Below are 11,304 nucleotides of genomic sequence, written 5' to 3'. Positions count from 1 at the left end.
TCAACCTCAGATTCTTTGGTCTTTGCTCACTTTTTGTGAAGAACGTATAAAATAACCCATTTTCAGTGTCTTCACTCTGTTCACCCCCCACACATTTATATTACACATGTGGTGTTGGGGTGAACCTGTGGGGAATAAAAGTGTGGAGGTGCTGTGTCCCTTCACTCTGTTCTCCTCCTACATGGCCTGCTATTAGTGTATGTATGTGTTTTTATGTGTGTGTGTTTGTGTGTGTGTGGGTGGACACCATGGACAGGCTGCTGACTGGCTACAGCTGCTAAAGGAGAACCCTACGCTGGACATGATATTTTAAACATCTGGTATTTTTATACAAATTGTTATCGCTCTATTGATTTTAAAAACAATAATGTGGTGTGTCCAGCAGATCACTGAGTAACAAACACATCAACACCACACAAGGGTTAAGAAAGATTTCCTACGTAAGTCCACAGGGGTGTCCAAAGTTTTCTGAATTTGTCCGTTTGATGACGTAGGTCGTAGGTCAGTTTTTCCAAGGGAAGCAGAGTTGCAGCTTGGGAAAGCCGCTGCTCAACAGGTGTGGGAGAAGGACTGGCCCATCAAATTAGGATTCATATTTTTTTGCCAGAAATTAAAACATTACGAACAAAAATTTGCCATCAGTCAAAAATATGTTCTGCTCATTTTCCCAAAAGACTGGACTTCTGACACTGTGAGAGAGATTTTCTACTGTGATGTTTACTCTGTTCCAGACAATGCCAGCTTTTACACTGCCTGCCTCCGTGTTTTTAAGGTTTCTGTCTCGAAATAAATCTCGCGAGTGACGGTGCGTGTCTTAGCTAAATGGCGCCATCTCGTGGTCTCTTCTGAAAACGCAGCATGCAGGAAACGAACCGGTTTGAAAACAGGGATTTCTAAGGACTTAAGATGAAATGTAGGCCACATTCTCCATGATAACCCATCTCGAAAATTAGACCACACGTTTCAAATGCCCATCTTCATAATCGCTCACAACTACTCGTCAAGGTTGTGACCTTATAGATACATCAGCCTGTCCGGTACACACCTTCCCCAGTGTGTTGGGGGAGTCAGTAAAGGACCTACCGTTGGATTATCGGTTATATTAGCCGTCTATTAAAGGGGGATATGATTTCTGCATAACTAACATATAAATTAAATGTAAGCAACACAGTGTAAACCGTTAACTGTAGAGAAGCTTAGCAACTAAGATTTCTTTACAGTAGTGATGCCAGAAACAGAGTCACGTAAATACAGCCATTTATTTTCTATCCAAAATGACCAGGAGACCTACACGCATCTTCTGAGTGTTTATATGTAAGGCTGATAATGGCAAAGAAGTGGTAAATGTGGAAATAAAACATTAGGAGGGACTATTGTGTCTTACAACACCTGTAAACAGGTTTTACAAAACCTCAATAGACATTAAAGGGGAACTCCACCCATTAAAAAAATCTACATAATTAAATGATTGAGATGTAAACAGACATTCAGAGAGGTTTGGTGTGAAATGCTTCGTTCTAGAGAAACTTGACGAGTCAGAATTATTCACAGTGGTGGTGACAGGAGCCAGACACCCACCTCTAAAAGCGTCCTCACAGAAAGTTATTACATGAAATGGAGATATATGCTGCCTCATTATGTGACACATAGTTTTGCAATAGTTTTGTGATAAAATTTTGGCTTAAAATGATCAATTTATTTTAATCCATTCTTGGCGGAGGGTTACATGCCGGGTGTTGTAAGGCAAAATAGTCCCCAAAGAAAACTTAGTTTTTCAGATTTGCCTCTATTTTTACCATCATCAACATAAACATTACATATAAAAACTCAGAGGACACGTGTAGGTTCACTGGTAGTTATGGATAGTAAAAGGCTATATTTGAGCTGTAGAGAAATCTGAGACTGTAAGTTTCTCTACAATGAACCGCTTCACATCAAACCACTTTAAACGACCCTGTTTACATATTCAACACCTGAAATTTTGAAAAAATGGTGGAATTCCCCTTTAAACACTTCTGGCGTCTGGTTGTCTTCACCTCTGCTGAGAACAAATCCGACTGTGCAGCGAAGCGTTTCACAGCAAACCACTCTGAACGACTGTGTTTACACCTTAACCGTTTAATTATGCATCACTTTCTAAAGTCGGTGGACTGTCCCTTTAAACTGCGCTTCTGCGGACTCCTAATGCGCGTTCGCGTCCACAGCGCGTGCACGTCTCCAGCGCTCGCTGCTCATTGGCCGGGCGCTTCCCAGGAAGTGACGCGTTGGGTAAAGATGGCCAGGCTAGTTTGCTAAAATGGGAAACTTGCTGCGTTCGTGTGTTTAAAGCCGGAACGGCTCAGTGTTAGTTTAAGTTAGATACCGGGTTCTGTATAAATCAGGCAGTATGAGAAGAATGCGGCCTACAAAATGTCAAAAAGTGTTTGGGCTCTCAGTGTTGCGTAACGGGACGGTAGCGTTGTAGCTAAGCTAAGCTAAGCTAAGCTAGCGGTCGCCGGTAGGTCGCTGTCGCCGCTCTTAAAAGTCCCTCATTTATTGGTGTGGAAATAACAGCCGCTTGTAAAGATGTGGAACTTAATGTGTGTAAAAGTGCTCGAACACGGTCAGTCGGCGCTGAGAGGACTCTGCCGGACTTGTGTTAGAGGAAAGTTAGCAGCATGTGTGGGTCAGAGTCACCCGTCAATCACGCAGAGGAGCAGGGGTCTCTCACAGCGGCCCCCGTGGAGAGTGCTGTTCTTTGGAAGTGATGATTTTGCTGTTGAATCTTTAAAACTGCTTCATGCATCTCGGTAAGGCCGTTATTTGTTGTTTTAACCCGGGCTAACTGTGTTTACAACGGCCAAAGGTTTAAACGCGTGTCTGTTCACGCCTTCATTTAATGATACGGTCAGGTCCGTAAGGTTTGGACAGTGACAGTTGGTGTAATTTTGCCTTTGTACACCACCACAACGGGTCTGAAATGAAGCAGTCAGGATGTGATTACAGAGTAGACTTTTGGCTTTAATTGGTGGGATTTAACAAAAATATTGCGTTTGTGTTTTATGAATTACAGCCATTTTTACATAGTTCCTCCATTTTCACAGTCTCACATGTTTGGATGCAAATCCTTTGCAGTCAGTGACTGCCTGAAGTCTGGAACACATGGACATCACCAAATGTAATGCTTCCTCCCTTGAGATGCTTTGCCAGGCCTTTTCTGCAGCTGCCGTCAGTTGCTGCTTGTTTGTGGGTCTTTCTACTTTGTTTTGTCCTCAGTGAGTGAAAGTCCTGCTCAGTTGGGTTGAGGTCAGTCGACTGACTCAGCCATTTGACAACATTCAGCAACCATCACTTTTAACGTGGGTGATTCTGAATAAGCTAAAACGAGGAGTGATACATGGAGTAAACAGTCTGTCATTCATTATAAGTGCGCATATATAGTTAGAAGAGGGGAAAATAATCCAGCCACAATACATTTTCAACAGTCTTTAAAAACAACCCCTTTTTGCCCTGTTTGTATTTGTGTGAAATGACAATTTAAATAGAAAACAGTGAATATAATATATTTAAATGAAGTTATTCTAACTCAAAATATGCTAAAAAAAGATCTAACTCAAAATGGCTGACTTACTATCTCAATCATTTCTAAGTTAATTTGAATTTTTCAGATTAAGTTACTCAAACCTTCTGTAGCATTTAAGTTGTGTTAACTTAATTCTTTCATTAAGATGTGCAGTTAGGTTTTACAGTGTATGTTTTGGGTCATTATCTATCTGTTCTGTGAAGCGCTGTGGTATCAGTTTTGCAGCATTTGACTGAATATGTGCAGAGAGTTTAGCTCTGTACACTTCAGAATTCATCCTGCTACTTCTGTCATCAGTCATATCATCAATAAACACCAGTCACCCATTTCCATTGACAGCTATGCATGGCCATGCCATAACATTACCTCCACCATGTTTGACAGATGATGTGGTATGCTTCGGATCGTGAGCCCTTCCTTTCTGTCTCCATACTCCTCTCTTCCCGTAATTCTGGTGCAAGTTAATCTTGGTTTAATCTGTCCAAAGAATTTTGTTTCTGAACTGAGCAGGTTTTTTAGATGTGTTCCAGCAAAGTCTAATCTGGCCTTTCTGTTGTTAAGTGTTACCAGTGGTTTGCATCTTGAGGTAAATATAGGTTTTTCTTCACTGTAGAAAGAATTCTGCGGTCATCCACGTTAGTTGTTTTCTGTGGTCTTTTGGTGTTGCTGAGCTTGTCAGTGCATTCTTTCGTAATTCTTTCTTTAAGAATGTACCAAACTGTTGATTTGTCCAACTGTTGATTTGTCCACTACTAAAAGGTTTGCTATCTCTCTGATAGGTTTGTTTTGTTTTTCCAGCTTAACATTTGGCCTCTTAACTTGCATCAAGACCTCTTTGGACTGTGTATTGAGTTCCTTATGAACAGCTACCAAATGCATATTTAATACTTAGAATCAACTGCAGACCTTTCATCTTCTTAATTTGTCATGAAATAACTAGAGAACATGCCACACCAGGCTGAGAAACTGCTTATCAGTAACTGTCCAGTTACTTTTGAGCCTGTAAAAAAAGCATGGCTGTGAATTCTAAATGGTTAATGCATTATTTTTGATAAACCCTTTGAATTAAAGTTTAAAGTTTACACTCCACATCTTGATTGCTTCATTTCAAATCCATTGTTGTGGTGTGCGGTGGCAAAAATGGTCAGTTTCCAAATACTTATGCACCTGACTGTAGATTATCCTGCATGTAGATTGCATTCAAATAGACCTGGTTTGATTGATTATTTGAAAGAGTGCAGTTTTGTTCTGAAACGGATGACGTCAGAGGTTCTGGACAAACGTGCTTGCTTCCGTTTGTCAATGGTATATTTCCAGGTCCTTGTATTTGCTCTGTTTTGGAAGCAGCCCTGTGTTCCCTTGTTGTAATTTTGGAAACAACTCTGTGTTCCAGGACACTGTTTCCTGAAATCTTCTTGGAAAACAACTTTAATCACCTTGCTTTAGGGCCACGTTTCCTCGACATAACAATAAGACTTACTCCCGTATCTCAGATATACTTATATGTTAAATAGTAATAATTTAAAGTAAGTGGACATGCTGCTTCCAAATATATTCCTTTAGTAAAGCACACCATGGTTGTACCACGTTTTGTGATGGGCGATATTAATATTTACATCAATAACATTGCAAAACATTAATTGCCTACTAGCCTGACTGTTAAGAGCCAGAGCATCTGTTCTTTGGAAGATATGCATTAAAAATCATTCTCTTTTCAGAAATCAAGTGAAGAACTGAGAAATCATAAAAATCACATGCTGTTTACGTAAGAATTCAATGCTGAAAAACTAGTATTATTAATTGGGGATGCAGTGATGTTATTGTGGGCCAATGTCAATATCCAATATTTTTCGTGCACGTGTCTACTGAAACCGATACATAAACCTTTATAAAATGTAGAAATTGTCAAGAAGTTTTGCATGACAGGCATTTATCTCCAAATGCAGTAAAAAAAAAACAAAAAAAACAAAATGCAGATGTTCAGCCTAAACATTCTACCTGACTGGAGTACATTAAATACGTCACCAAATGTCATACAAATCTAAACGTCTAATGCAAATAGTTTTTTAAGCAATTATCTACACATTGTTATGAATTCAATACCATTGGGTGTGTCTGTTATTAATATAGTGCATTTGGTACTGACAGAGATTTTGAATAAATGCTCCCTTAATCAGTAATCAAATGGATTAGATATTGTAATCAATAACCAAATAAGTAGTATTGGCTAACAGCAAATATTAATTCTCTCACAAAGGGAAGGCCTTAGTCTGTCTGCATAGGAGATTCTAGACACTATTAAGCCCCTGGGCTCACAGAGAGGCCTGTGTGTACCTGCTGACCCAGTGAAGAGAGGGACAAGTTGACCTTGAAAGGTAAAGCAGTGTGGTAAAAACCGGTTGAAACCAGTTTTAGGAGTGAGCGCAACATGTAATGGCCAAGTTCATGGACGAAGAGATGCACCTATTAGAGAATGAGCTAATATCAAGATTTGAGAAGTAAGGGGGGATATCGAATCACCCCAGATAAATGGTTTATAAACTGTTGTTTGGAACACTGTATTTGCGCAGACTCTGTGCCACTTGATGCTGAAATAAAGAAGAAGCCTTTTTCCCTCTTTCCACAAACTCAGCGACTCTTTTCTTTTTGACATCTTTTGAGAACTTGGACTTAAAACAGTGTTATTAGTGAAAGTGTTAAGCCGGTATTAAAGGATTTCTTTTTTATTCATAATATTATGTTGGAGGCCTGGGGTTGAAGGGGATAGCCTTTGGTCCCGACTTATTAAGTGGAAAAAAAAACTTACTGCTTTTGCTCTGACTTTTAAAGATAATTATTTTGATGTCAGTATTATTATAATTATTTATTTATTTTAAATATTTCACCTTCCAGAGGAGATGGTGCTGTGGTGGATATGCTTGAGGTTGTTACACTATCCAGCAGCGTCCCCGTACGAAAATATGCAGAGGAGCACAAACTTCGAGTTCATGACTGGCCAGATGTGGACTTCAGTGGTCAGTTTGATGTAGGAGTGGTGGTGTCGTTTGGCTGCCTCCTGCAAGAGCGAGTTATCAACAAACTGCCGTAGTAAGAAATCTTTTCAGTTTGACAAGCACACATGATAAGGTTCCTGCCTTTAGCTCAGGTAAGTGGAACATACAAATCTCAGTGATGTCACTGTCTCTCTTTATTTCAGTGGGATTCTCAATGTCCACCCTAGCCTTCTGCCACGCTGGCGGGGGCCAGCACCGGTTTTTCACACAGTTCTGCATGGAGACAAATTCACTGGAGTGACCATCATGCAGATCAGGCCAAAGAGGTACATATTCACTCTCTTTTGTGAACAGTTCTAAGCTCTAGATTGTGTACCTTTTTAATATGTGGTGTTTTGGTTTTATTTCAACGATATGGTTTTGTTTTAGGTTTGACGTGGGTCCGATACTCAGTCAGGAGCTTTACCCAGTTCCTGAAAAGATCACAGCGGAGGAGCTGGGAGCCTCTTTAGCTATTGTGGGAGCTCAGCTGGTAAATACTGTTCACGTATGACATTTTAATTGCTGATGAATGTACACTGCCGTGTGAAAGTTGGGAATCACTTGCCATATTAACAATGTTTGTTCTGTTTATAGACAAAAACTTTTACAGTGTGGCCTAAAATATGACAAACTAAAGGTGTTTTATTCAATATTTCAATAATTCATTGAATGATAATTACATTACTGTAAAAATGATAATTAGATTATATTTATATGAGTTTATAGTAAAGTCAGCTGCTTTGAGATTAGTTCTCCACTTTTGAAATATGATGAATTATTTGTAAGTATTGAAAAATATATAAGTATTATTTTTATTATAACCTAATTCTTGCTATTATATAACTTTTTGTAGTCATTTTGGAATCATCTGCAGCTGCATCTGTTTTTCATTCTAAAGTATAACTAAAATTTTAGCATTTTTATTTTAAGACTTTCAAGTATCTACTAGTTATTTGAAAGCTCTGAAGCCCCTACAGGACTAACATTAAAATTGGGTGTACATTTATCTGAAACCAAATTGGTTTCATGTTAAACATTGATTACAAACCTGTAAACAGTGATTCCAAACTTTTGAACAGTAGTGTCTGGTACTGTATAATTAAGCTCGTTCATCACTGTTAATCTTTCTGTAAGTTATGTACATTAGGAACAGAGCGGTGTGATGTGGACAAATGCCATATTCTGATTATTGTTTATTGCAGTATATTGTGATTGTGATATGACTTACTGCAGTGTTTTGCTATCACAGTGAACCCCTGATGTTATGTGGTTAAGGATTGACCTGCATTATTTTTGACTAATTATTTACTTTTATTGTATCGTGTGATGGCATTGATTCATCCTGATAGACGTAGAGCATCTGTGATTGGCCGGGATGTTCATAGCACACAAAAACATTCATTGATTGATTAGAGTCTCATTTGCATATTACAGTTTTCTGCCATATCAGTATTGCAAAGGCCAGTATCACGATAACATTAACAAATGAGCTATTGTGTAGCCTTGAAAGCAGATTTTTGGCTTGAATGAATGAGGATGACATAGATAACTTACTTATATAAAGTTTGATTTCTTTTTTCAGTTAATAGACACACTGAGAAACCTTCCAGAAAGAATAGCAAATAGAAGAGAGCAGGCCAAAGAGGGCGCAACATTTGGTAAGAGCACACCTCTTCGTATTCAAAGTGCATGTTCTTAAACAATTGTTCTTACCAACAGTTCTGTGTAAAAGGCAAGAAACAATAACCATGCCTTTTTGTTAGCTCCTAAAATCAGTTCTTCCTTGAGCTGGCTTATTTGGGAAGAGCAGACGTGTGAGGAGATTGGTCGACTGTTTCGCGCCATAGGTTCTCGGGTAAGGCTCTTCAAGGGCAGTTGGATGAATCTGTAAATGGTGCATGATGATGGTTACAATAATCATACTAATAATAATAATATTAATAATAATTTGATTTCTGCATGTACAGATTCCTCTGAGAAGTATTTGGATGGGCAGAACTATCAAACTTCTAGACTTTGTTGGTGAATGCCAGCCATTCTTAGGTAAGGTACAATATTGTTAGTACCCATCAACCCCTCAGTGCTTTTGTGCTATACATCAGATCATATATTATTACAGTGTGACCAGAACTCATGATCTGATGATGATGATGATGATGATGATGATGATAAAAAAGCTTCTTCCATTGTGCCTGAAAATACTATAACTACGGAAACTTTGTTAGAAAACATGAATATACCTGCTAAAAAAAAAATGTTTGTCAGACGTTATTCTTCAAGAGAGTTATTAAGGGGACTATATCCTACATTTTCCATGTCCATGTATACAATTTGTGCTGGTTTATGTACCAAAAATAATCTCAATTCATTTTTACACAATCAACCAACCTTTTTTATCCCTTAGAATTAAATAGGCTGTTTTTGTTACTGCCCCCTTAAGACTAATGTATGCAAATTAATGTATTGTGCCTCATTCAAAAAGCAGTTCGGGCTGAAACACTCATAATTTCAGCATGAGTAGGTGGGCTCAACTGCTGTAGGCTGAACATTGAATTCAAAATAGGCTGTATTTGCTGCTTAGCCCTTATGTATTGACAGTATTGACTGGGTAAAACTTTTACACGATTCACATTTTACATCAAACTCTGACAGTTAAGAACAGTGAATGAAACATGTTTTCCCGTTATATGGTCCATTTAAAGTGAAAATTTGTTTATTTTTCCTATCTTTCTTTTCTTTTTTTTTTTCTGGCAGGCTCACATTCTGCTGCAGTCCCAGGGTCCATCCTTTATCAAAAGGAATCAAACACACTGCTAGTCCGTTGCAAGGTGAAGGAGCACACACTGCGTAATGATTTCAGAACAGTATTGAAAAAAAAGATGTTCAAAACAGTGTAATGTAATTTTAAACTGCTGCTGATGTGCCACTCCTTTTTTCCAAGGGCCTTTCATTTTCCGTCTTTCATTAAAACCACTGTCACTGATCAAAACTAGGCATCTGGGTGCATCCGGTCAAAGTGGGTGGGGGAGGGGAGGGGCTTATACCATGCATGCACCTACTCTCAAATGACTGGGCTTTTTTCATGTACAGACTGTAAAGGGTTGCAGTTTTTTTGTTGCTTCTCAAAGCATCGACATGTTAGAAGCACTGAAAAAGAGCGCAGTGTAAGATCTTTCTTACCCACTGCTATAAAGCTCTACAATAAGGCTCCTTACTGCAGAGATGGTACTGATCTCCTGCTGTCTGAACTGTGCTGTATCGCATCACTATATCACCTCTCCTGTTAATACACACTGTGCAATATATCATTACTGCTGCTGTAATGACACTTTCACTGCGCACTTTACACTGTAATATTGCTGCAACTCCTAGTTATGTCTATACTCATTGTGCTTTTAGACCACCTCATACCACTCAGTGCCTGCTATCATGTAAATACAACAAATCTGTCTTATATGCTGTGTAAATATGCAGATAGGTATACTTTCATTTCTACTCTCGTATACTTTAACCTTTGTCTATTTTTTATTTCTGCCTAACGTGTGTCTATTTTTATTTCTATTTTTTATTTTTTAGTATATGTAAGTTTATGTGCACTTATGTCTTGCTACTGAAACACTGCAATTTCCCTTTGGGATCACTAAAGTTCTGTCTATATATCTATCTATTTAAAAGGAAAAGTCTTCATTAGAGCTTCAGGAAAAATCATATTGAATATGAAAAAATGTATGCAGTAACACCCCAGATTTTTTAGTAGAAATCTGTGGTGTCATTTAGCTAGCATTACTCCATTTATACCCGTGTATATTTTGGGTCTGAAATATTATATTATTCTGTTTTCCTTTGCTTTCCAGGATGGCTGGGTTGGATTCAAAGCCGTAAAGCTGAAGAAAAGATTATCTGCAGCGGATTTCTATAATGGATATCTTCACCAGAGCTTTTTAAATAAATCGCCGTCCCAGAAGAGCTGTCAGTTTCAGAGCTACAGAGAGAGAACTCAGCATTTTCCGAAAGGACAGAGTGCTAAACCCTTATTACTGAATACAGGAGTCCATTAAACTCCAGTTGTGACTGCAGATGAGAAACTGTATACATTTTTTATAATACTTTTGCAAATGTTTGTCTGTTTTAAGACAGTGAAATATGCTGCTTTAGTATTGTACAGTACTGATTCAATGTTGTAAACTTAAAGTCCTGTATATATGCTAATGAATGTGGTTATTTTAATGAAGCGTTTGCTTGGAACGTGTGCAGTCTTTATTATTGTGGTCTACTTTGATGTTCAGCCAAAATACTTTCCTCAAATTACAAGAGTGCCGAAGTCTGTTTATTGTACTACACTGGCTTCCTCCGATGGAAAAACACCAAAAAAAGCAAACGGAAAAATACACCTTCCAAGAAGCTGCCTTTACAAAAAAAAGAAAACCTGACCCTTTATTTTCATATATAGTGATTTCGTAGTTGGGTGTCCCGATCTAGACATTATACTGCTGTATTGCTATGTGTCCTCCAGTGATGGCCCACAATGCACTTGTAAACACTGAGGATGGGTGATGCCAATAACTTCCTTTTGAACCCAATTCCGAGTAAAACAAGGCTAAAATCCTGATACTGAAACTTTTAAAAGGGGATGTTCTTTCTACAGTGAAAACCAGCGAAAACATGGCCAATAAAATTATATTTGAAAGGCTTTGCTTTAGTTTTAGT

At 38.3% G+C, this 11,304-nt stretch overlaps 1 protein-coding gene across 1 annotated transcript; it reads left to right on the top strand.

Moving 5' to 3' along the window:
* The first annotated feature begins 2,254 nt into the window (after positions 1-2,254).
* Positions 2,255-10,840, top strand: mtfmt (mitochondrial methionyl-tRNA formyltransferase). Its single transcript, XM_036584495.1, has 9 exons — positions 2,255-2,789; positions 6,455-6,649; positions 6,759-6,881; positions 6,985-7,087; positions 8,180-8,255; positions 8,361-8,452; positions 8,565-8,640; positions 9,352-9,425; positions 10,452-10,840. Exons 1-9 carry the CDS (start codon positions 2,566-2,568, stop codon positions 10,653-10,655), a joined length of 1,167 nt encoding a protein of 388 aa, XP_036440388.1. The 5' UTR covers positions 2,255-2,565; the 3' UTR covers positions 10,656-10,840.
* The last annotated feature ends 464 nt before the right edge of the window (positions 10,841-11,304 follow it).

This window comes from Colossoma macropomum, unplaced genomic scaffold, assembly GCF_904425465.1.
Source record: "Colossoma macropomum unplaced genomic scaffold, Colossoma_macropomum, whole genome shotgun sequence".
Lineage (NCBI taxonomy): Eukaryota > Metazoa > Chordata > Actinopteri > Characiformes > Serrasalmidae > Colossoma > Colossoma macropomum.
This window is presented reverse-complemented; position numbering and strand designations above follow the sequence as displayed.

What these genes read in the sequence shown, in the direction of transcription:
- mtfmt (XM_036584495.1), top strand. Translation starts at nt 2,566, where the DNA reads ATGTGGAACTTAATGTGTGTAAAAGTGCTCGAACACGGTCAGTCGGCG. An exon ending in GTTATCAACAAACTGCCGTA is followed by an intron (nt 6,650 to 6,758) that starts GTAAGAAATCTT and finishes TCTTTATTTCAG; the next exon opens with TGGGATTCTCAATGTCCACC. An exon ending in CAAAGAGGGCGCAACATTTG is followed by an intron (nt 8,256 to 8,360) that starts GTAAGAGCACAC and finishes CCTTTTTGTTAG; the next exon opens with CTCCTAAAATCAGTTCTTCC.